The sequence below is a fragment of the Bufo bufo genome, chromosome 5 (assembly GCF_905171765.1).
Source record: "Bufo bufo chromosome 5, aBufBuf1.1, whole genome shotgun sequence".
In the NCBI taxonomy this organism is placed as follows: Eukaryota; Metazoa; Chordata; class Amphibia; order Anura; family Bufonidae; genus Bufo; species Bufo bufo.
Window position 1 is genome coordinate 1,227,195 of NC_053393.1, and position 26,748 is coordinate 1,253,942.

General features: G+C 55.2%; 1 protein-coding gene across 1 annotated transcript in view; it reads right to left on the bottom strand.

Annotated features, from left to right (window-relative positions):
• WDR97 (WD repeat domain 97) overlaps positions 1 to 26,748 on the bottom strand; it is a 197,163-nt gene that overhangs the window by 87,584 nt on the left and 82,831 nt on the right. The window contains exons 7-11 of the mRNA XM_040432345.1: positions 21,106 to 21,247; positions 20,728 to 20,849; positions 19,175 to 19,451; positions 5,587 to 5,745; positions 3,965 to 4,081 (exon numbers count right to left, since the gene is read on the bottom strand). Of these exons, the coding sequence (XP_040288279.1) occupies positions 3,965 to 4,081; positions 5,587 to 5,745; positions 19,175 to 19,451; positions 20,728 to 20,849; positions 21,106 to 21,247 (817 nt within the window). The remainder of the gene's footprint in view (positions 1 to 3,964; positions 4,082 to 5,586; positions 5,746 to 19,174; positions 19,452 to 20,727; positions 20,850 to 21,105; positions 21,248 to 26,748) is intronic.

Here is a 26,748-nt window from a genome sequence, read left to right on the forward strand (position 1 = left end):
AAACTAAAATGCAAAGTCATAAAAACCTCCAGGATAGAAAGGGTTAAGCCTATTTGCCAGGACCTTTTGCCAAGATCTTGGCATCAGCACGCAGCAAAGCGATTGGTCTATAAGACTGAACCAATTTTTATTCTTCTTTAATATGAAGGTGGTGAGAGGCTCAGACACTGACCGTGATGGTCTCTAATGTGACGGGTGTCAGAAGATCTAAGAGACTGGCTGCACGTGATGTGATCTGACAGCCTCTTTTGGTCTAACTTGTTTCAGTGTTGTTGCGGGTAATGACCACACCTTAGGTCTAGCTTAGTGGTCATTCCAACTCCTCTATTTAATCTGGCTTCACCCATGATGCTATATGGTTGATAGCTTCAGTTTTGGACTTGGAAGTGCTGGTGTGTTGTCCTCTTCTGAGTTCCTTCTCGTCCATTTACTTCAGAAGTTAAGTGTTACTTTCCTTTTATACTTTGTTGTTTCCCCTCTGTCTTTGTACTAGGCTTCAGGGAGACGCTTGTTCTTTCATATTGGAAGGAACAGGTTGTCTCAAGCCCTGACACTACTCCAGGGCTATTCAGGGTTTCCAGGGTCTCAGGTTCCAGTGTATGAACATTCCCACCCTCAAGGTCTGTTCATACGGATAGGAGTCAGGGCTTGGATTAGGGTTTCTATAGGTGGTGTCTGTCCTGGAGAGAGGATTCCCATCACTGGAACATCACACGCTTCATGCTGATGGTTTATAGTCAGAGCAAGTAATTTACCAGGTTTAACAGATTCACAAAAATATTTCTGCCCCACACAGAAAACTCTTCTGGAGCCTAATTAACCAGAAGTTCCTCGTGTTCACACTGGGCCGTTCTGAAGAGCCGTCTTGTTTCCTCAGTGGAATATAGGACTTCTCTCTCATCAGCAGACGTCTCCTGCAGGTTTCTCCTCACAGTAAGGCCTCTTGCACATGACAATATCCATGCGGCGACCGGGACGAGATCTGTGAGACTGGCAACACGTGGTTTGATCGGACATGTTTTCATTTTGTATCAAATGACGTCTGTGTTGTTTCTGGTGCTTGTCGCACCTTCTTTCCCCGATTGTGGCTATTGGGGTCATTTAACCTTTTCTATTTATTGTTGTTTCTCCCACTATGCTGTGCGGTTTATAGCTTCTGTTGGACTTGTGGTTAGCCTGTGTTTGGTTCTCGGCTGAGTTCCTGGTGCTACCAAAGCTTCATTGAAGATAAGCGTTTCCTTTCCCTTTTGTATTTTGTTCATATACGTGTGTGTTGGCTTTCCCTGTTTGTCATTAGGCCTGAGGGAGACTCCTGTTCGTCCTTTCCTTCGGAGGAACAGGTAGACTCAGTCCTGATATTAGTTCCAGGGTCCTATAGGGTGAGATAGGATTCTAGGTATCCGGTGTATTAACTTGCCTACCTTTGGGGCCTGTTCATACTGGTAGTCTGTCAGGACTGGAGTTAGGGTTTTCTCTAGGAGGTGTCCATCTTGCTTCCCTAATTTTCAGGCCTTATTTAGGTATCCCCTTTCCCTCCTATGCTCGGTGTGGTGTTTTCCTCCCACACACAAGTGTGACACCTCTGACACTTGCACCAGCAGGAGAGGAAGATTTGCGGATAAATCCTCTGTCGAGGTTCTCGTTGATATACTCAGACATAGACTGAGTCTCTTCTGGTGACAGGGGATAGATGCGTCCACGAGGGGTTGAGGAACCCAGAACAAAGTCAATAGGGCAGTCATACGGTCTGTGAGGAGGTGGCGTCTCAGCCTCTTTCTTGTCAAAGACGTCCACATAAGCATGATAGGCTGCTGGCAGACGCTGGAGATTTAAACGACCAAGCCGTCTGAACAGAAGAAAGACACCGCCCAAGACAGGACTGTCCCCAATGACACACCTCTATGGACCTCCAGTCAAGAACAGGTTCATGAACACGAAGCCACGGAAGTCTCAGGAGGAGAGGATGAGACAGACTTGAGAGGATAAGGCACAAATCTCTTCAGTATGAAGCACTCCCACCAGTAATTGTACAGGTTCAGTGATTATTTGTATGGACTCAGATACAGCCCTTCCATCGATGGACGATACAGTCAGAGGACTCTGCAGGCGTCCAACAGGAATCTGATAACGATCCACTAGGCCGTGTTGCAGGAAGTTCCCTGCTGCTCTGGAATCCAGAAGTGCCTTCTCCATGATTCATCTTCCAATGACAGGGTTACCGGCAGAGTCAGAGAGGAATTGTCTTCACCTAGGGTCGCAAGTTTCCTGGCTTTAGAGGATAGGAACGGATGTTCAGCACCCCCACAGTAGAAGCAAAGTCCCCTTGTACAACGGTGATCACGTTCTTGTTCAGTCAGCCCAACCCGGTCAACCTCCATGGGTTCTGGCTGAGGGACTGAAGACCGCTGGGAAGAGGACACTGGATGATTCGGTCTTCTCTCACGTGCTACCTCCTTAGAACATTCCTGGAAGCGCAAATCAATCCGGGTGACCAGGGAAATAAGGTCATCCAGGGTAGAGGGGACAACCCTCCCAGAACGCAGCCAATTCAGAGGCAAGGGTCCAGAACTGTACTGTGTACTGGCCCAATGGACTTCCTTGCTCAGCTGCAGTATAGAAGAAGCGGCTGAGGTGGTGCGTCTTGGCTCGTCAAACACCAGAAGGCTTCTAGTAAGGCCTGTAGATCCATAACGACCGGGTCACTCCTCTCCCAGAGTGGGTTGATCCAGGCCAGGGCCTCTCCTGTAATGGGTGACATTAAAAAAGTGAACTTGGCTTGGTCAGAGATGAACTGATGCGGCAACAGTTCAAAGTACAGAGTGCACTGATTAATGAACCCTCTGCACTGTTTAGGGTCTCCATGAAAGTGTGGCGGAGCTGACAGACGGGGGCTTGATCCTGGCACATAGGGAGTCGGCGGAGCAGGTGCCAGATTAGGCGCTGCAGGGTTGGTGGACGTCAGGTCATTAAGGCGCACGTTCACATTGCGTAGATAGGACAAAATGGGATCCTGACATTCCCCTTGCTGAGCCATCTCCTGGTACCATTCGGTGAGACTTGGAGGGTTCTGATTAGAAGGACTATCGCCTGAACAAAACTGTTATGCAAGCGGGTGTGGACCCACTGCGCCACTGACCGGCTATACCCTGGAGGGGCGTGACTAAGTAACTACCTGGTCTTCACTAGAGCCTCTGATGGGGAGGATAGGATTGGGCCATTAGGGTAGTCACCAGGTACCACTCCAGAGCAGTCCCTGGACCAGTGGAAGCTGACCAGGGGGGTCAGAGATACCAGTGCAAAGCACCTAGGAAAAAGATGTGGTCAGGAAGTCCGAAGTCAGGACAGGCAGCCATGAAGCAAAGTCCGCAATCGAAGTTCAAGGTCAGGAGCAGGTGGCAATCAAGCAAAGTCTGTTTAATCGAGAAGCCGGGTCCGGTATAGAGTAAAGCAGAAACTTCCAAACATCTTCACACAAGGAACTAGACAAGCTAATGACCAAGATTGCTCAGGCATCTCCTGAGGCAGGAAGCGCCTTTAAATACTTCCTGCAATCCAGCCACAGGCTGGGGAGATAGAGGGCGTGCACCTGCTGCCTCACAAGGGAGGAGAGACACGTCCGCACACTCCCTAAGAACCAGTACAGGACTCTAAGCAGGAAGGAAGTAAAGGGGCTGAAGAATTATGTCATGAGCAAAGGAACTGAAAACATATGTCCTGAGTAAAGGGGCTGAAGACTTATGTCCATGTAAGGTGTTCATTTTCCCCTCTCAGTAAATTAGTAAATTTCTGACCACATTATGGGAAGACTGAGGGCACAAGGAGAGAGGGAACAAGATGTGAGGACAGTTAAAGGGGGTGAAGACTTTCTCAATGCACTGTACATCTGTAACTACCAGTTCTCTACACTCTGCATGGACGGCCCCGTATCATCACACACATCATCCACATACAGGACAGAACTCACTTTCATCTTCTGCTCATTTTTTCTTTTCTTTGGTCTCAGGTTCTCCCCAATCTTCATCGGCCAAAGCATCTGGAGAAGAGCAGAGTTTGGAAAGACTCCGGAAGCCAAAAACGAAGCCTAGAAAAGAAGAGTGAAACGTCATTACCTCTCCATCCCTGCAGAGAAGAACCCCAACACCAGTGTCATCAGCAGGTGTCATGGCGTCCACCCATCCGTATAGAAGACTATGGAGATGCGGTGGGAGGACAGGGCAACGTAGTTCTCTGATATGTCCTGCACGAAGCTCCATCCCTGAAGAGAAGAACCCCGACACCAGTGTCCTGAGACGCCGGAGCCACTGACAGCTTTCAGGTGGACGGCCTTGGAAACTGCCCCATGAAACTACAATATGTGAAATGTTGACACCAGATTTTACGACACAGGCAGTTGTCAGAGCACTCCTCACATGTACAGTACAGACCAAAAGTTTGGACACCCCTTCTCATTCAAAGAGTTTTCTTTATTTTCATGACTATGAAGGCATCAAAACTATGAATTAACACATGTGGAATTATATACATAACAAACAAGTGTGAAACAACTGACAATATGTCATATTCTAGGTTCTTCAAAGTAGCCACCTTTTGCTTTGATTACTGCTTTGCACACTCTTGGCATTCTCTTGATGAGCTTCAAGAGGTAGTCCCCTGAAATGGTCTTCCAACAGTCTTGAAGGAGTTCCCAGAGATGCTTAGCACTTGTTGGCCCTTTTGCCTTCACTCTGCGGTCCAGCTCACCCCAAACCATCTCGATTGGGTTCAGGTCCGGTGACTGTGGAGGCCAGGTCATCTGGCGCAGCACCCCATCACTCTCCTTCATGGTCAAATAGCCCTTACTTTCAAAGTTTTCCCAATTTTTCGGCTGACTGACTGACCTTAATTTCTTAAAGTAATGATGGCCACTCGTTTTTCTTTACTTAGCTGCTTTTTTCTTGCCATAATACAAATTCTAACAGTCTATTCAGTAGGACTATCAGCTGTGTATCCACCTGACTTCTCCTCAACGCCACTGATGGTCCCAACCCCATTTATAAGGCAAGAAATCCCACTTATTAAACCTGACAGGGCACACCTGTGAAGTGAAGACCATTTCAGGGGACTACCTCTTGAAGCTCATCAAGAGAATGCCAAGAGTGTGCAAAGCAGTAATCAAAGCAAAAGGTGGCTACTTTGAAGAACCTAGAATATGACATATTGTCAGTTGTTTCACACTTGTTTGTTATGTATATAATTCCACATGTGTTAATTCATAGATTTGATGCCTTCATAGTCATGAAAATAAAGAAAACGCTTTGAATGAGAAGGTGGGTCCAAACTTTTGGTCTTGCTGTATGTGACCAGATAATCTCAAGAATGTGCAGCGTACAGGCGGTATGTTATATATAACGCCTGCGCTGGAAGATTCACCCCCATGGTTGGGGTTACGGTTTAGTGGAGTTTACAGATAATGGCACATGGAACGAATAAGACCAAAACCTGCAGCAATAAAATCCAGAGCAACTACTGCAGATTTAACAGCGTGTACACTACATGTGACCGGACCCTGCACAGAGAAGAAGAGATCATTTTTCCCAAATCACCTACCTGGAGAGGTTTGGGTAAGGAATCAATTGAGAATCCTAATGCTGAATCCGTGAAGAATCCTCGATTGCTCTCCAACGGAAAGAATGGAATTATTTTTGGCTCTTGAATCCCTGAGGCCATCAGCAGATCTTCTGCATCAAAATCATCCTGTTCAGGAATCTACAAGATATAAACTAAAGATCAGCTAAAGCTGATGAGGAGGCTGAGAATCTCCTATAAAGGAGGCGCTGACTGACCATGCATGCCCCAGCTGGATTCAGGACCAGGCACTGACTGACCAGCAGGCACCAGCTAGAACCAGGACCAGGCACTGACTGACCAGCAGGCACCAGCTAGAACCAGGACCAGGCACTGACTGAACAGCAGGCACTAGCTAGGACCAGGACCAGGCACTGACTGACCAGCAGGCATTAGCTAGAACCAGGACCAGGCACTGACTGACCAGCAGGCACTAGCTAGAACCAGGATCAGGCACTGACTGACCAGCAGACACCAGCTAGAACCAGGACCAGGCACTGACTGACCAGCAGGCACCAGCTAGAACCAGGACCAGGCACTGACTGACCAGCAGGCACTAGCCAGACCCAGGACCAGACACTGACTGACCAGCAGGCACCAGCTAGAACCAGGACCAGACACTGACTGACCATGCATGCCCCAGCTGGATTCAGGACCAGGCACTGACTGACCAGCAGGCACCAGCTAGAACCAGGACCAGGCACTGACTGACCAGCAGGCACTAGCTAGAACCAGGACCAGGCACTGACTGACCATGCATGCCCCAGCTGGATTCAGGACCAGGCACTGACTGACCAGCAGGCACCAGCTAGAACCAGGACCAGGCACTGACTGACCAGCAGGCACCAGCTAGAACCAGGACCAGGCACTGACTGACCAGCAGGCACTAGTTAGAACCAGGACCAGGCACTGACTGACCAGCAGGCACTAGCTAGAACCAGGACCAGGCACTGACTGACCGGCAGGCACCAGCTAGAACCAGGACCAGGCACTGACTGACCAGCAGGCACTAGCTAGAACCAGGACCAGGCACTGACTGACCGGCAGGCACAAGCCAGAACCAGGACCAGGCACTGACTGACCGGCAGGCACAAGCCAGAACCAGGACCAGGCACTGACTGACCAGCAGGCACCAGCTAGAACCAGGACCAGGCACTGACTGACCAGCAGGCACTAGCTAGAACCAGGACCAGGCACTGACTGACCGGCAGGCACAAGCCAGAACCAGGACCAGGCACTGACTGACCGGCAGGCACAAGCCAGAACCAGGACCAGGCACTGACTGACCAGCAGGCACTAGCTAGAACCAGGACCAGGCACTGACTGACCGGCAGGCACTAGCTAGAACCAGGACCAGGCACTGACTGACCATGCATGACCCAGCTGGAACCAGGACCAGGCACTGACTGACCAGCAGGCACTAGCCAGACCCAGGACCAGACACTGACTGACCAGCAGGCACTAGCTAGAACCAGGACCAGGCACTGACTGACCAGCAGGCACTAGCTAGAACCAGGACCAGGCACTGACTGACCAGCAGACACCAGCTAGAACCAGGACCAGGCACTGACTGACCAGCAGGCACTAGCTAGAACCAGGACCAGGCACTGACTGACCAGCAGGCACTAGCCAGAACCAGGACCAGGCACTGACTGACCAGCAGACACTAGCCAGAACCAGGACCAGGCACTCACTGACCGACAGGCACTAGCTAGAACCAGGGCCAGGCACTGACTGACCAGCAGGCACTAGCCAGAACCAGGACCAGGCACTGACTGACCAGCAGGCACTAGCCAGAACCAGGACCAGGCACTGACTGACCAGCAGGCACTAGCTGGAACCAGGACCAGGCACTGACTGACCAGCAGGCACCAGCTAGAACCAGGACCAGGCACTGACTGACCAGCAGGCACTAGCTAGAACCAGGACCAGGCACTGACTGACCAGCAGGCACTAGCTAGAACCAGGACCAGGCACTGACTGACCGACAGGCACTAGCTAGAACCAGGACCAGGCACTGACTGACCAGCAGGCACTAGCTAGAACCAGGACCAGGCACTGACTGACCGACAGGCACTAGCTAGAACCAGGACCAGGCACTGACTGGCCAGCAGGCACTAGCCAGAACCAGGACCAGGCACTAACTGACCGGCAGGCACTAGCCAGAACCAGGACCAGGCACTGACTGACCAGCAGGCACCAGCTAGAACCAGGACCAGGCACTGACTGACCAGCAGGCACTAGCTAGAACCAGGACCAGACACTGACTGACCGGCAGGCACTAGCCAGAACCAGGACCAGGCACTGACTGACCAGCAGGCACTAGCTAGAACCAGGACCAGGCACTGACTGACCAGCAGGCACTAGCTAGAACCAGGACCAGGCACTGACTGACCAGCAGGCACCAGCTAGAACCAGGACCAGGCACTGACTGACCAGCAGGCACTAGCCAGAACGAGGACCAGGCACTGACTGACCAGCAGGCACCAGATAGAACCAGGACCAGGCACTGACTGACCAGCAGGCACCAGCTAGAACCAGGACCAGGCACTGACTGACCAGCAGGCACCAGCTAGAACCAGGACCAGGCACTGACTGACCAGCAGGCACTAGCCAGAACAAGGACCAGGCACTGACTGACCGGCAGACACCAGATAGAACCAGGACCAGGCACTGACTGACCGGCAGGCACTAGCCAGAACGAGGACCAGGCACTGACTGACCAGCAGGCACCAGCTGGAACCAGGACCAGGCACTGACTGACCAGCAGGCACTAGCCAGAACCAGGACCAGGCACTGACTGACCAGCAGGCACTAGCCAGAACCAGGACCAGGCACTGACTGACCGGCAGACACCAGCTAAAATCAGAACCAGGCACTGACTGACCAGCAGGCACTAGCTAGAACCAGGACCAGACACTGACTGACCGGCAGGCACTAGCTAGAACCAGGACCAGGCACTGACTGACCGGCAGACACTAGCCAGAACCAGGACCAGGCACTGACTGACCAGCAGGCACTAGCTAGAACCAGGACCAGACACTGACTGACCAGCAGGCACTAGCTAGAACCAGGACCAGGCACTGACTGACCGGCAGGCACTAGCTAGAACCAGGACCAGGCACTGACTGACCAGCAGGCACTAGCTAGAACCAGGACCAGGCACTGACTGACCAGCAGGCACCAGCTAGAACCAGGACCAGGCACTGACTGACCAGCAGGCACTAGCTAGAACCAGGACCAGGCACTGACTGACCAGCAGGCACTAGCTAGAACCAGGACCAGGCACTGACTGACCAGCAGGCACTAGCCAGAACCAGGACCAGGCACTGACTGACCAGCAGGCACCAGCTAGAACGAGGACCAGGCACTGACTGACCAGCAGGCACCAGCTAGAACCAGGACCAGGCACTGATTGACCAGCAGACACCAGCTAGAACCAGGACCAGGCACTGACTGACCAGCAGGCACTAGCCAGAACCAGGACCAGGCACTGACTGACCAGCAGGCACTAGCTAGAACCAGGACCAGGCACTGACTGACCAGCAGGCACCAGCTAGAACCAGGACCAGGCACTGACTGACCAGCAGACACAAGCTAGAACCAGGACCAGGCACTGACTGACCAGCAGGCACTAGCCAGAACGAGGACCAGGCACTGACTGACCAGCAGGCACTAGCTAGAACCAGGACCAGGCACTGACTGTCCAGCAGGCACTAGCTAGAACCAGGACCAGGCACTGACTGACCAGCAGACACTAGCTAGAACTAGGACCAGGCACTGACTGACCAGCAGGCACTAGCTAGAACCAGGACCATGCACTGACTGACCAGCAGGCACTAGCCAGAACCAGGACCAGGCACTGACTGACCAGCAGGCACTAGCTAGAACCAGGACCAGGCACTGACTGACCAGCAGGCACTAGCTAGAACCAGGACCAGGCACTGACTGACCAGCAGACACTAGCTAGAACTAGGACCAGGCACTGACTGACCAGCAGGCACTAGCTAGAACCAGGACCAGGCACTGACTGACCAGCAGGCACCAGCTAGAACCAGGACCAGGCACTGACTGACCAGCAGGCACTAGCTAGAACCAGGACCAGGCACTGACTGACCAGCAGGCACTAGCTAGAACCAGGACCATGCACTGACTGACCGGCAGACACTAGCTAGAACCAGGACCAGGCACTGACTGACCAGCAGGCACCAGCTAGAACCAGGACCAGGCACTGACTGACCAGCAGGCACTAGCTAGAACCAGGACCAGGCACTGACTGACCAGCAGGCACTAGCTAGAACCAGGACCAGGCACTGACTGACCAGCAGGCACCAGCTAGAACCAGGACCAGGCACTGACTGACCAGCAGGCACTAGCCAGAACCAGGACCAGGCACTGACTGACCAGCAGGCACCAGCTAGAACCAGGACCAGGCACTGACTGACCGGCAGGCACCAGCTAGAACTAGGACCAGGCACTGACTGACCGGCAGGCACTAGCTAGAACCAGGACCAGGCACTGACTGACCGGCAGACACTAGCTAGAACCAGGACCATGCACTGACTGACCAGCAGGCACCAGCTAGAACCAGGACCAGGCACTGACTGACCAGCAGGCACCAGCTAGAACCAGGACCAGGCACTGACTGACCAGCAGGCACCAGCTAGAACTAGGACCAGGCACTGACTGACCGGCAGGCACCAGCTAGAACTAGGACCAGGCACTGACTGACCGGCAGACACTAGCTAGAACCAGGACCATGCACTGACTGACCAGCAGGCACCAGCTAGAACCAGGACCAGGCACTGACTGAGCAGCAGGCACTAGCTAGAACCAGGACCAGGCACTGACTGACCAGCAGGCACCAGCTAGAACCAGGACCAGGCACTGACTGATCAGCAGACACCAGCTAGAACCAGGACCATGCACTGACTGACCAGCAGGCACTAGCTAGAACTAGGACCAGGCACTGACTGACCGGCAGGCACCAGCTAGAACTAGGACCAGGCACTGACTGACCGGCAGACACTAGCTAGAACCAGGACCATGCACTGACTGACCAGCAGGCACCAGCTAGAACCAGGACCAGGCACTGACTGAGCAGCAGGCACTAGCTAGAACCAGGACCAGGCACTGACTGACCAGCAGGCACTAGCTAGAACCAGGACCAGGCACTGACTGACCAGCAGGCACTAGCTAGAACCAGGACCAGGCACTGACTGACCAGCAGGCACTAGCTAGAACCAGGACCAGGCACTGACTGACCAGCAGGCACCAGCTAGAACCAGGACCAGACACTGACTGACCGGCAGGCACTAGCCAGAACCAGGACCAGGCACTGACTGACCAGCAGGCACCAGCTAGAACTAGGACCAGGCACTGACTGACCGGCAGGCACCAGCTAGAACTAGGACCAGGCACTGACTGACCGGCAGACACTAGCTAGAACCAGGACCATGCACTGACTGACCAGCAGGCACCAGCTAGAACCAGGACCAGGCACTGACTGAGCAGCAGGCACTAGCTAGAACCAGGACCAGGCACTGACTGACCAGCAGGCACCAGCTAGAACCAGGACCAGGCACTGACTGATCAGCAGACACCAGCTAGAACCAGGACCAGGCACTGACTGACCAGCAGGCACTAGCTAGAACCAGGACCAGGCACTGACTAACCAGCAGGCACTAGCTAGAACCAGGACCAGGCACTGACTGACCAGCAGGCACTAGCTAGAACCAGGACCAGGCACTGACTGACCAGCAGGCACCAGCTAGAACTAGGACCAGGCACTGACTGACCGGCAGGCACCAGCTAGAACTAGGACCAGGCACTGACTGACCGGCAGACACTAGCTAGAACCAGGACCATGCACTGACTGACCAGCAGGCACCAGCTAGAACCAGGACCAGGCACTGACTGAGCAGCAGGCACTAGCTAGAACCAGGACCAGGCACTGACTGACCAGCAGGCACCAGCTAGAACCAGGACCAGGCACTGACTGATCAGCAGACACCAGCTAGAACCAGGACCAGGCACTGACTGACCAGCAGGCACTAGCTAGAACCAGGACCAGGCACTGACTGACCAGCAGGCACTAGCTAGAACCAGGACCAGGCACTGACTGACCAGCAGGCACTAGCTAGAACCAGGACCAGGCACTGACTGACCAGCAGGCACCAGCTAGAACCAGGACCAGACACTGACTGACCGGCAGGCACTAGCCAGAACCAGGACCAGGCACTGACTGACCAGCAGGCACTAGCTAGAACCAGGACCAGGCACTGACTGACCAGCAGGCACTAGCTAGAACCAGGACCAGGCACTGACTGACCAGCAGGCACTAGCTAGAACCAGGACCAGGCACTGACTGACCAGCAGGCACCAGCTAGAACCAGGACCAGACACTGACTGACCGGCAGGCACTAGCCAGAACCAGGACCAGGCACTGACTGACCAGCAGACACTAGCCAGAACGAGGACCAGGCACTGACTGACCAGCAGGCACTAGCCAGAACGAGGACCAGGCACTGACTGACCAGCAGGCACCAGCTAGAACCAGGACCAGGCACTGACTGACCAGCAGGCACCAGCTGGAACCAGGACCAGGCACTGACTGACCAGCAGGCACTAGCCAGAACCAGGACCAGGCACTGACTGACCGGCAGACACCAGATAGAACCAGGACCAGGCACTGACTGACCGGCAGGCACTAGCTAGAACCAGGACCAGGCACTGACTGACCAGCAGGCATTAGCTAGAACCAGGACCAGGCACTGACTGACCATGCATGCCCCAGCTGGATTCAGGACCAGGCACTGACTGACCAGCAGGCACCAGCTAGAACCAGGACCAGGCACTGACTGACCAGCAGGCACCAGCTAGAACCAGGACCAGGCACTGACTGACCAGCAGACACCAGCTAGAACCAGGACCAGGCACTGACTGACCAGCAGGCACTTGCCAGAACCAGGACCAGGCACTGACTGACCAGCAGGCACTAGCTGGAACCAGGACCAGGCACTGACTGACCAGCAGGCACTAGCTAGAACCAGGACCAGGCACTGACTGACCAGCAGGCACTAGCCAGAACCAGGACCAGGCACTGACTGACCAGCAGACACTAGCCAGAACCAGGACCAGGCACTCACTGACCGACAGGCACTAGCTAGAACCAGGACCAGGCACTGACTGACCGGCAGGCACTAGCCAGAACCAGGACCAGGCACTGACTGACCAGCAGGCACTAGCCAGAACCAGGACCAGGCACTCACTGACCGACAGGCACTAGCCAGAACCAGGACCAGACACTGACTGACCAGCAGGCACCAGCTAGAACCAGGACCAGGCACTGACTGACCAGCAGGCACTAGCCAGAACCAGGACCAGGCACTGACTGACCAGCAGGCACTAGCTAGAACCAGGACCAGGCACTGACTGACCAGCAGGCACTAGCCAGAACCAGGACCAGGCACTGACTGACCAGCAGGCACTAGCTAGAACCAGGACCAGGCACTGACTGACCAGCAGGCACTAGCTGGAACCAGGACCAGGCACTGACTGACCAGCAGGCACTAGCTAGAACCAGGACCAGGCACTGACTGACCAGCAGGCACCAGCTAGAACCAGGACCAGGCACTGACTGACCAGCAGGCACTAGCTAGAACCAGGACCAGGCACTGACTGACCAGCAGGCACTAGCTAGAACCAGGACCAGGCACTGACTGACCGACAGGCACTAGCTAGAACCAGGACCAGGCACTGACTGACCGACAGGCACTAGCTAGAACCAGGACCAGGCACTGACTGGCCGGCAGGCACTAGCCAGAACCAGGACCAGGCACTAACTGACCGGCAGGCACTAGCCAGAACCAGGACCAGGCACTGACTGACCAGCAGGCACCAGCTAGAACCAGGACCAGGCACTGACTGACCAGCAGGCACTAGCCAGAACCAGGACCAGGCACTGACTGACCAGCAGGCACCAGCTAGAACCAGGACCAGGCACTGACTGACCAGCAGGCACTAGCCAGAACCAGGACCAGGCACTGACTGACCAGCAGGCACCAGCTAGAACCAGGACCAGGCACTGACTGACCAGCAGGCACTAGCTAGAACCAGGACCAGGCACTGACTGACCAGCAGGCACTAGCTAGAACCAGGACCAGGCACTGACTGACCGGCAGGCACTAGCTAGAACCAGGACCAGGCACTGACTGACCAGCAGGCACTAGCTAGAACCAGGACCAGACACTGACTGACCAGCAGGCACCAGCTAGAACCAGGACCAGGCATCGAATGACCAGCAGACACTAGCCAGAACGAGGACCAGGCACTGACTGACCAGCAGGCACTAGCTAGAACCAGGACCAGGCACTGACTGACCAGCAGGCACTAGCCAGAACCAGGACCAGGCACTGACTGACCAGCAGGCACTAGCTAGAACCAGGACCAGGCACTCACTGACCGGCAGGCACTAGCTAGAACCAGGACCAGGCACTGACTGACCAGCAGGCACCAGCTAGAACCAGGACCAGGCACTGACTGACCAGCAGGCACCAGCTAGAACCAGGACCAGGCACTGACTGACCAGCAGACACAAGCTAGAACCAGGACCAGGCACTGACTGACCAGCAGGCACTAGCTAGAACCAGGACCAGGCACTGACTGACCAGCAGGCACTAGCTAGAACCAGGACCAGGCACTGACTGACCGGCAGGCACTAGCTAGAACCAGGACCAGGCACTGACTGACCAGCAGGCACTAGCTAGAACCAGGACCAGACACTGACTGACCAGCAGGCACTAGCCAGACCCAGGACCAGACACTGACTGACCAGCAGGCACTAGCTAGAACCAGGACCAGGCACTGACTGACCAGCAGGCACTAGCCAGAACCAGGACCAGGCATCGAATGACCAGCAGACACTAGCCAGAACGAGGACCAGGCACTGACTGACCGGCAGGCACCAGATAGAACCAGGACCAGGCACTGACTGACCAGCAGGCACCAGCTAGAACCAGGACCAGGCACTGACTGACCAGCAGGCACCAGCTAGAACCAGGACCAGACACTGACTGACCAGCAGGCACCAGCTAGAACCAGGACCAGGCACTGACTGACCAGCAGGCACTAGCCAGAACAAGGACCAGGCACTGACTGACCGGCAGACACCAGATAGAACCAGGACCAGGCACTGACTGACCGGCAGGCACTAGCTAGAACCAGGACCAGGCACTGACTGACCGGCAGGCACTAGCTAGAACGAGGACCAGGCACTGACTGACCAGCAGGCACCAGCTGGAACCAGGACCAGGCACTGACTGACCAGCAGGCACTAGCCAGAACCAGGACCAGGCACTGACTGACCAGCAGGCACTAGCCAGAACCAGGACCAGGCACTGACTGACCGGCAGACACCAGCTAAAATCAGAACCAGGCACTGACTGACCAGCAGGCACTAGCTAGAACCAGGACCAGACACTGACTGACCGGCAGGCACTAGCTAGAACCAGGACCAGGCACTGACTGACCGGCAGACACCAGCTAGAACCAGGACCAGGCACTGACTGACCGGCAGGCACTAGCTAGAACCAGGACCAGGCACTGACTGACCAGCAGGCACTAGCCAGAACCAGGACCAGGCACTGACTGACCAGCAGGCACCAGCTAGAACGAGGACCAGGCACTGACTGACCAGCAGGCACCAGCTAGAACCAGGACCAGGCACTGATTGACCAGCAGACACCAGCTAGAACCAGGACCAGGCACTGACTGACCAGCAGGCACTAGCCAGAACCAGGACCAGGCACTGACTGACCAGCAGGCACTAGCTAGAACCAGGACAAAGGCACTGACTGACCAGCAGGCACCAGCTAGAACCAGGACCAGGCACTGACTGACCAGCAGACACAAGCTAGAACCAGGACCAGGCACTGACTGACCAGCAGGCACTAGCCAGAACGAGGACCAGGCACTGACTGACCAGCAGGCACTAGCTAGAACCAGGACCAGGCACTGACTGTCCAGCAGGCACTAGCCAGAACCAGGACCAGGCACTGACTGACCAGCAGGCACTAGCTAAAACCAGGACCAGGCACTGACTGACCGGCAGACACTAGCTAGAACTAGGACCAGGCACTGACTGACCAGCAGGCACTAGCTAGAACCAGGACCATGCACTGACTGACCAGCAGGCACTAGCTAGAACCAGGACCAGGCACTGACTGACCAGCAGGCACTAGCTAGAACCAGGACCAGGCACTGACTGACCAGCAGGCACCAGCTAGAACCAGGACCAGGCACTGACTGACCAGCAGGCACTAGCTAGAACCAGGACCAGGCACTGACTGACCAGCAGGCACTAGCTAGAACCAGGACCAGGCACTGACTGACCAGCAGGCACTAGCTAGAACCAGGACCAGGCACTGACTGACCAGCAGGCACCAGCTAGAACCAGGACCAGGCACTGACTGACCGGCAGGCACCAGCTAGAACTAGGACCAGGCACTGACTGACCGGCAGGCACTAGCTAGAACCAGGACCATGCACTGACTGACCAGCAGGCACTAGCTAGAACCAGGACCATGCACTGACTGACCAGCAGGCACCAGCTAGAACCAGGACCAGGCACTGACTGACCAGCAGGCACCAGCTAGAACCAGGACCAGGCACTGACTGACCAGCAGGCACCAGCTAGAACTAGGACCAGGCACTGACTGACCGGCAGGCACCAGCTAGAACTAGGACCAGGCACTGACTGACCGGCAGACACTAGCTAGAACCAGGACCATGCACTGACTGACCAGCAGGCACCAGCTAGAACCAGGACCAGGCACTGACTGAGCAGCAGGCACTAGCTAGAACCAGGACCAGGCACTGACTGACCAGCAGGCACCAGCTAGAACCAGGACCAGGCACTGACTGATCAGCAGACACCAGCTAGAACCAGGACCATGCACTGACTGACCAGCAGGCACTAGCTAGAACCAGGACCAGGCACTGACTGACCGGCAGGCACTAGCTAGAACCAGGACCAGACACTGACTGACCAGCAGGCACTAGCTAGAACCAGGACCAGGCACTGACTGACCAGCAGGCACCAGCTAGAACCAGGACCAGACACTGACTGACCGGCAGGCACTAGCCAGAACCAGGACCAGGCACTGACTGACCAGCAGGCACTAGCTAGAACCAGGACCAGGCACTGACTGACCAGCAGGCACTAGCTAGAACCAGGACCAGGCACTGACTGACCAGCAGGCACCAGCTAGAACCAGGACCAGGCACTGACTGACCAGCAGGCACTAGCCAGAACCAGTACCAGGCACTGACTGACCAGCAGACACTAGCCAGAACGAGGACCAGGCACTGACTGACCAGCAGGCACTAGCCAGAACGAGGACCAGGCACTGACTGACCAGCAGGCACCAGCTAGAACCAGGACCAGGCACTGACTGACCAGCAGGCACCAGCTGGAACCAGGACCAGGCACTGACTGACCAGCAGGCACTAGCCAGAACCAGGACCAGGCACTGACTGACCGGCAGACACCAGATAGAACCAGGACCAGGCACTGACTGACCGGCAGGCACTAGCTAGAACCAGGACCAGGCACTGACTGACCGGCAGGCACTAGCCAGAACGAGGACCAGGCACTGACTGACCAGCAGGCACCAGCTGGAACCAGGACCAGGCACTGACTGACCAGCAGGCACTAGCCAGAACCAGGACCAGGCACTGACTGACCAGCAGGCACTAGCCAGAACCAGGACCAGGCACTGACTGACCAGCAGGCACTAGCTAGAACCAGGACCAGGCACTGACTGACCAGCAGGCACTAGCTAGAACCAGGACCAGGCACTGACTGACCAGCAGGCACTAGCTAGAACCAGGACCAGGCACTGACTGACCAGCAGGCACTAGCCAGAACCAGGACCAGGCACTGACTGACCAGCAGGCACTAGCTAGAACCAGGACCAGGCACTGACTGACCAGCAGGCACTAGCTAGAACCAGGACCAGGCACTGACTGACCAGCAGACACTAGCTAGAACCAGGACCAGGCACTGACTGACCAGCAGGCACCAGCTAGAACCAGGACCAGGCACTGACTGATCAGCAGACACCAGCTAGAACCAGGACCAGGCACTGACTGACCAGCAGGCACTAGCTAGAACCAGGACCAGGCACTGACTGACCGGCAGGCACTAGCCAGAACCAGGACCAGGCACTGACTGACCAGCAGGCACTAGCTAGAACCAGGACCAGGCACTGACTGACCAGCAGGCACCAGCTAGAACCAGGACCAGGCACTGACTGACCGGCAGGCACTAGCCAGAACCAGGACCAGGCACTGACTGACCAGCAGGCACCAGCCAGAACCAGGACCAGACACTGACTGACCAGCAGGCACTAGCTAGAACCAGGACCAGGCACTGACTGACCAGCAGGCACTAGCCAGAACCAGGACCAGACACTGACTGACCAGCAGACACTAGCTAGAACTAGGACCAGGCACTGACTGACCAGCAGGCACTAGCTAGAACCAGGACCAGGCACTGACTGACCGGCAGGCACCAGCTGGAACCAGGACCAGGCACTGACTGACCAGCAGGCACTAGCCAGAACCAGGACCAGACACTGACTGACCAGCAGGCACCAGCCAGAACCAGGACCAGGCACTGACTGACCAGCAGGCACCAGCTAGAACCAGGACCAGGCACTGACTGACCGGCAGGCACTAGCCAGAACCAGGACCAGGCACTGACTGACCAGCAGGCACCAGCCAGAACCAGGACCAGACACTGACTGACCAGCAGGCACTAGCTAGAACCAGGACCAGGCACTGACTGACCGGCAGGCACTAGCTAGAACCAGGACCAGGCACTCACTGACCAGCAGGCACTAGCTAGAACGAGGACCAGGCACTGACTGACCAGCAGGCACTAGCCAGAACCAGGACCAGACACTGACTGACCAGCAGACACTAGCTAGAACTAGGACCAGGCACTGACTGACCAGCAGGCACTAGCTAGAACCAGGACCAGGCACTGACTGACCGGCAGGCACCAGCTGGAACCAGGACCAGGCACTGACTGACCAGCAGGCACTAGCCAGAACCAGGACCAGACACTGACTGACCAGCAGGCACCAGCCAGAACCAGGACCAGACACTGACTGACCAGCAGACACTAGCTAGAACTAGGACCAGGCACTGACTGACCAGCAGGCACTAGCTAGAACCAGGACCAGACACTGACTGACCGGCAGGCACTAGCTAGAACCAGGACCAGGCACTGACTGACCAGCAGACACTAGCCAGAACCAGGACCAGGCACTGACTGACCAGCAGGCACCCACAGAAACAGAAGTTCACTTGGCTCTGAAGAAAAAGGGGGTCATATGATCTATATAGTGTCCTGTATCCCTGATCCTTTCGCTATACCTCCCCTATATGATCTATATAGTGTCCTGTATCCCTGACCTCCTCTATATGATCTATATAGTATCCTGTATCCCTGACCTCCCCTATATCATCTATAGGGTAATCTCGCCGTTTTCCCTGCACTCACTCTATAGCTCGGTTTCTCCTCATAGATGATCTGGAGATATTTCTCCATGGCTTCCCGATTGGTCTCTTTGTTGTTCTTCGTCCTTTTTCGGGATCTCAGTTTTCCCATCTGGATGAGGTGAAGCTCCTGGTCCCTGGAGCTTAGTATCCCACACTCCTGAGACATGGCCGAGGCGTCGGCTCCCTGCCCCGGTCTCCCGCACCCTCCTCCTGCTTCTTGTACTGTTTTATTTTGTTTAGTTTTCTCCACAGAATCATAGAAACCGTCCCCTGCGGTCCTGAAATAAAAAGTGAGGAGCCTGTGAGCTGCTGGGGTAGTAGTCCTAATACCCGGCCATGCACAGCGCGGCTGATTAGCTGGATTCTACATCTGTTAAAGTGGAACTGCCAGGTTTTCATCTAAAAATATCTATTTTAGCATATGTTACCGCAGCGGCTCAGGTGTGGGAACTGCGGCTCAGGTGTGGGCACTGGGGCTCAGGTGTGGGCACTGCGGCTCAGGTGTGGGCACTGCGGCTCAGGTGTGGGCACTGCGGCTCAGGTGTGGGCACTGCGGCTCAGGTGTGGGCACTGCGGCTCAGGTGTGCGCACTGCGGCTCAGGTGTGGGCACTCCGGCTCACGTGTGGGCACTCCGGCTCACGTGTGGGCACTGGGGCTCAGGTGTGGGCACTGGGGCTCAGGTGTGGGCACTGCGGCTCAGGTGTGGGCACTGCGGCTCAGGTGTGGGAACTGCGGCTCAGGTGTGGGCACTGGGGCTCAGGTGTGGGCACTGCGGCTCAGGTGTGGGCACTGCGGCTCAGGTGTGGGCACTGCGGCTCAGGTGTGGGCACTGGGGCTCAGGTGTGGGCACTGCGGCTCAGGTGTGGGCACTGCGGCTCAGGTGTAGACTGCGGCTCAGGTGTAGACTGCGGCTCAGGTGTGGGCACTCCGGCTCAGGTGTAGACTGCGGCTCAGGTGTGGGCACTCCGGCTCAGGTGTGGGCACTGCGGCTCAGGTGTAGTTTATGGGTCTGTATAGCTTATGGCTCAGGTGTGCGCACTGCGGCTCAGGTGTGGGCACTGGGGCTCAGGTGTGGGCACTGGGGCTCAGGTGTGGGCACTGGGGCTCAGGTGTGGGCACTGCGGCTCAGGTGTGGGCACTGCGGCTCAGGTGTGGGCACTGCGGCTCAGGTGTAGACTGCGGCTCAGGTGTGGGCACTGCGGCTCAGGTGTGGGCACTGCGGCTCAGGTGTGGGCACTGCGGCTCAGGTGTGGGCACTGCGGCTCAGGTTTGGGCACTGCGGCTCAGGTGTAGACTGCGGCTCAGGTGTGGGCACTCCGGCTCAGGTGTGAGCACTGCGGCTCAGGTGTAGTTTATGGGTCTGTATAGCTTATGGCTCAGGTGTGGGCACTGCGGCTCAGGTGTGGGCACTGCGGCTCAGGTGTGCAGGAGCGGCCGCTCTTGAAGATCTGGTAGTCATGCATCCTCTGTTTCCTGGAGAATTCTAAAATCTACTAAATCTTCTGCGAAAACACTAGAAATAAGAGAAAGTGAGTGGAGCGTTTAGTGGTTACCTGTGCGGGAGGCTGCAGGGTTGTGTGCGCCTCTTCATGTCCTCTGTACAACCATATGTCAGATTGGACTGGGCAGGAATGGTGGGATCAGAAGCATCAGGGGGAGACTCCAGGCACATTACCTAAGAGACATGAGAGGTGAGACCTTCATCCACATGTCCAGTATAAGCAGGTGGCACTGGTAGCCACACAGGAGAGGAGCAGGTGGACGTTCTACACTGGTCGGAGGATCTGCACTGTGTGATGATGGCGTGCACGGTGGCCGGAGGGTGGATGTCTCCAGTGCTATGGGCCGTGTGCACTTTATTCCTCGCAGACACAAGTCCAGGTGACAGGTCAGCATACGGCTTCATGTTACTCTTCCAGGACATTTCTTACCTTCAGCTTGTATGGATGAGGCAGCAACTTCATCAGGCCGATCCGGCAAATGTGCCCATGAATCCCCACCAGCAGCAGCAGCTCCTCACCTGGACTGCTGCAGAAGGAGAGGCTTTCAGGTGGAGCATCGAGACGAAGGGTCCTGCAAGGAGACAGGACATTATCAGTGACTCATACCCTGGGATGGTGGCTGGGAATACAGCAGTAGAGGGGCCCCAGGGAATCGGGCCCTAAGATGGTGGCTGCGAATACAGCAGTAGAGGGGCTCCGGGGAATCGGGCCCTCAGATAATGGCTGCGAATACTGTAGTAGGGAGGCTCCGGGGAATCATGCCCTAAGATAGTGGCTAAGAATACAGCAGTAGAGGGGCTCCGGGGAATCGGGCCCTAAGATGGTGGCTGCGAATACAGCAGTAGAGGGGCCCCAGGGAATCAGGCCTTCAGATGGTGGCTGCGAATACAGTAATAGGGAGGCTCCGGGGAATCGTGCCCTAAGATGGTGGCTGCAAATACAGTAGTAGGGAGGCTCCGGGGAATCGTGCCCTAAGATGGTGGCTGCGAATACAGTAGTAGAGGGGCCCCGGGGAATCAGGCCCTCAGATGGTGGCTGCGAATACAGTAGTAATGAGGCTCCGGGGAATCGGGCCCTCAGATGGTGGCTGCAAATACAGTAGTAGGGAGGCTCCGGGGAATCGTGCCCTAAGATGGTGGCTGCGAATACAGTAGTAGAGGGGCCCCGGGGAATCAGGCCCTCAGATGGTGGCTGCGAATACAGTAGTAATGAGGCTCCGGGGAATCGTGCCCTCAGATGGTGGCTGCAAATACAGCAGTAGGGAGGCTCCGGGGAATCTGGCCCTAAGATGGTGGCTGCAAATACAGTAGTAGGGAGGCTCCGGGGAATCGTGCCCTAAGATGGTGGCTGCGAATACAGCAGTAGGGAGGCTCCGGGGAATCGGGCCCTAAGATGGTGGCTGCGAATACAGCAGTAGGGAGGCTCCGGGGAATCGGGCCCTAAGATGGTGGCTGCAAATACAGCAGTAGGGAGGCTCCGGGGAATCGTGCCCTCAGATGGTGGCTGCAAATACAGTAGTAGGGAGGCTCCGGGGAATCGTGCCCTAAGATGGTGGCTGAGAATACAGCAGTAGGGAGGCTCCGGGGAATCGGGCCCTGAGATGGTGGCTGAGAATACAGCAGTAGGGAGGCTCCTGGGAATCATGCCCTCAGATGGTGGCTGCAAATACAGCAGTAGGGAGGCTCCGGGGAATCGGGCCCTCAGATGGTGGCTGCGAATACAGCAGTAGAGGGGCTCCGGGGAATCGGGCCCTAAGATGGTGGCTGTGAATACAGTAGTAGGGAGGCTCCGGGGAATCGGGCCCTCAGATGGTGGCTGCAAATACAGCAGTAGAGAGGCTCCGGGGAATCGTGCCCTAAGATGGTGGCTGCGAATACAACAGTAGAGAGGCTCCGGGCAATCGGGCCCTAAGATGGTGGCTGCGAATACAACAGTAGAGAGGCTCCGGGGAATCGGGCCCTAAGATGGTGGCTGAGAATACAGTAGTAGGGAGGCTCCTGGGAATCATGCCCTCAGATGGTGGCTGAGAATACAGTAGTAGGGAGGCTCCGGGGAATCGTGCCCTAAGATGGTGGCTGCGAATACAGTAGTAGGGAGGCTCCGGGGAATCGTGCCCTAAGATGGTGGCTGAGAATACAGTAGTAGGGAGGCTCCGGGGAATCGTGCCCTAAGATGGTGGCTGAGAATACAGTAGTAGGGAGGCTCCGGGGAATCGTGCCCTAAGATGGTGGCTGAGAATACAGTAGTAGGGAGGCTCTGGAGAATCGTGCCCTAAGATGGTGGCTGAGAATACAGTAGTAGGGAGGCTCTGGAGAATCGTGCCCTAAGATGGTGGCTGAGAATACTGTAGTAGGGAGGCTCCGGGAATCGTGCCCTAAGATGGTGGCTGAGAATACAGTAGTAGGGAGGCTCCGGGGAATCGTGCCCTAAGATGGTGGCTGAGAATACAGTAGTAGAGAGGCTCCGGGGAATCGTGCCCTAAGACGGTGGCTGCGAATACAGTAGTAGGGAGGCTCTGGAGAATCGTGCCCTAAGATGGTGGCTGAGAATACTGTAGTAGGGAGGCTCTGGAGAATCGTGCCCTAAGATGGTGGCTGAGAATACAGTAGTAGGGAGGCTCTGGAGAATCGTGCCCTAAGATGGTGGCTGAGAATACTGTAGTAGGGAGGCTCCGGGAATCGTGCCCTAAGATGGTGGCTGAGAATACAGTAGTAGGGAGGCTCCGGGGAATCGTACCCTAAGATGGTGGCTGAGAATACAGTAGTCGGGAGGCTCCGGGGAATCGTGCCCTAAGACGGTGGCTGCGAATACAGTAGTAGGGAGGCTCTGGAGAATCGTGCCCTAAGATGGTGGCTGAGAATACTGTAGTAGGGAGGCTCCGGGAATCGTGCCCTAAGATGGTGGCTGAGAATACAGTAGTAGGGAGGCTCTGGAGAATCGTGCCCTAAGATGGTGGCTGCAAATACAGTAGTAGAGGGGCTCTGGCTGCGAATACAGCAGTAGAGGGGCTCCGGGGAATCGGGCCCTCAGATGGTGGCTGCAAATACAGTAGTAGGGAGGCTCCAGGGAATCGGGCCCTCAGATGGTGGCTGCGAATACAGTAGTAGGGAGGCTCCGGGGAATCGTGCCCTAAGATGGTGGCTGCGAATACTGTAGTAGTGTAACAGTCCTACAGGCTCACCTGAGTCAGAGGACCGCTGGCTGGAGGTAGGAGTGGAGCCCAGTGGCAAGGACTGCAGGCAGGTAGTAGGTGCAGGAAGTCTCGCAGAGGCGTAGTCGGTAGGCAGGCGGTGGGTCAGGGAAGGCGGCAGTAAGCGTGGTCAGACAATCCGGATGGCAACGGTGGTAGCAGTTCAGTAGGTAGGGACAAAGCAGAAGAGTAGTCGGTAGGCAATTCCTGGTCAGCAGTGGACTTCCAGCAGTAGCAAGAGCAGCAGATGAGGAGACGCTTGATCAAGGCTCAGGAGCTCAATAATCAGCAAACTGGAGTGCAAGGGGCTGGACTTATATAGGGAAGTACCAGGTGTGGGGAATCAAAGGTGATGAGCAAGGCTTGGCAAGACTGAGGTTACATAATAGGCTTCAGGGAGGAATGTCCAGAGAGGACGGTAGCCAAGTAAGCAGGGCTACCGCCTGGGATGTGGCTGGTCACGGGTTCGAATAGCGACAAGTAGGGAGGCTCCAGGGAATCGTGCCCTCAGATGGTGGCTGCAAATACAGTAGTAGAGGGGCTCTGGCTGCGAATACAGCAGTAGGGAGGATTTGGGGAATCGCGCCCTAAGATGGTGGCTGCGAATACAGTAGTAGGGAGGCTCCGGGGAATCGTGCCCTAAGATGGTAGCTGCAAATACAATACAACTCTCTGGTTGAGTGATGGTTAAGATTTTAGCTTGGAATGTCAGGGGCCTTGGAGAGAGAGCTAAAAGACAGGCAGTGACGGACGCAATCCGGAGCTATCTCCCCTCAATAGTCTGCATTTTTCAGGGACAGCTACCCTGGGCAGCACAGATCTATCATTCAAAATTTAACAGCTACTCGAGAGGGGTATCAGTTTTGATACATCAAGCAGTGGATTTTGCCCTGACCGACTCCTGGATAGATGATCAGGGAAGATTTGTTTTTCTCCATGGTAGACTTCTTGCATTTTTTTATATACCTCCCCCATTCTCTATGCACCCCCTCAATTGCCTGTTGTCCTTTGTGGAACGGTGGCCGGACTGTCGGGTGGTCCTGACAGGCGACTTCAATAATGTGATGGATCCCAGTAGAGACAGGCTGACTGCGGATCCTAGCACCATAACCAGTGGGACAGAGACGCTGCTGTCACGTTTCTGCCGGGAAGCAGGCTTTGTGGATGTGTGGGAGTATTTGGGGAGGGGAAAGAGCGCCTTCTCATGTGTCAGTAATGGAGGGAGGTCAATGTCCAGGATTGGACCAACAGAGACAACATTAGAAATATTAAATCAGTTAAATACGGGATGAGAACTCTCTCAGATCACTCTCCCCTCTCAATAGAAATTCTGGTAGGGTCAGGTCAGGTCAAACCAGACTTGCTATTTAGGCTGAACCCATATTGGTTGGCTATAATGGACGACCATCAGTCTATTAAAAAACAGATAACCTCCTTTTGGCAGATTAACTACCCCTCAGCTGGTATTGGCTGTGTATGGGATACTCTGAAGGCCTATATGAGAGGGGTTGCTTATTAGTAATATCTCTGCACTAAGAGGATCATTCAAGAGAAGAGAGAAGGAACTAAATAACTTAGTGTCCAGCACTACGGAGCAGTGCATTACTCAAAAGACGGAACAAAATAGAGAAAAAATGCAGAAAGCCAGTCAGGAACTTAAAACTTTTCTCTTGGATAGGGCTCATCAGAGTCTGTTTTTTAAGGGACAGAAATACTTTTCGGAGTCAGGGCGACCAGGCAGGCTCTTAGCTAGGATAGTTAAGCAACAAGAGAAGAGGAGGAAGGAAATAACCGGTATTCGTGGACCTGATGGTAGGATTGTACGAGATTTGGAGGGTATAGCTGAGACTTTCTGGGAATACTTTGCAGCAGTTTACAGGGCGGCTCCTCCTGTGCCGGACAGCCTCGTGGACGCTTATCTGAATGGTCTTCCTTTTCCGGCTCTCTCAGAGGGCCTCGCTGGAGAGGGAGATAACAGTTCAGGAGATCCAATTGGCCCTTGGGTCAATATCAGGTAGTTCGTCCCCGGGGCCTCCCGTACGAATTTTATAGGAAATATGGGGATATAGTCCTCCCATATCTCTCAGAAGTATTTATAAAGGGGTTGCAGGGAGAAGGCCTCCCGACCTCCATGTACGAGGCACTAATAGTTTTAATTCCAAAAAAAGACAAGGATATTTTGGAGATGGGTGCTTATAGACCTATTTCTTTACTTAATACCGATATTAAGCTGCTCTCCAAGGTCCTGGCTAATAGACTCTCCAAGGTGATCACATCACTAATTCACCCAGATCAAAATGGGTTTATGCCTGGGAGGGGTACCCATTATAATATACATCGTTTGTTTGCTAACATCCAATCCTCCGGGAGAACCGCCCGCTCGATCCTGTCATTAGACGCCACAAAGGCCTTTGACAGGGTTGAGTGGGGCTTCCTCTGGAAGGTGATGGGAAAAATGGGATTCGGCCCAAGGTTTATAGCCATGGTTCGTTTGCTCTACAAATCCCCCCTGGCCAAACTTAGGATCAACGGGATCCTGACTAGGTCTTTGATGTTGGAGAGAGGCACCCGTCAAGGATGTCCTCTCTCGCCACTCCTATTTAACATTTATATTGAGCCCTTGGCCATACAGATCAGACAGGACCCGGGGGTTCTTGGATTTGGGATTGCGGGAGATCATGATCGGATCTCCTTGTATGCAGACGATATTTAGTTTTTTTTTAAACAGACCAATACTACCCTGCCAAAAGTTATGGAGATTGTAGAAGTGTACTCCAGGTTCTCGGGCCTGGAGGTAAATTGGTCCAAAACTATCCTCCTCCCCATAGATAAGACACAATTGTTACTGGAGAACCTACCTCTCGACCTGGGGGTTGAGGACT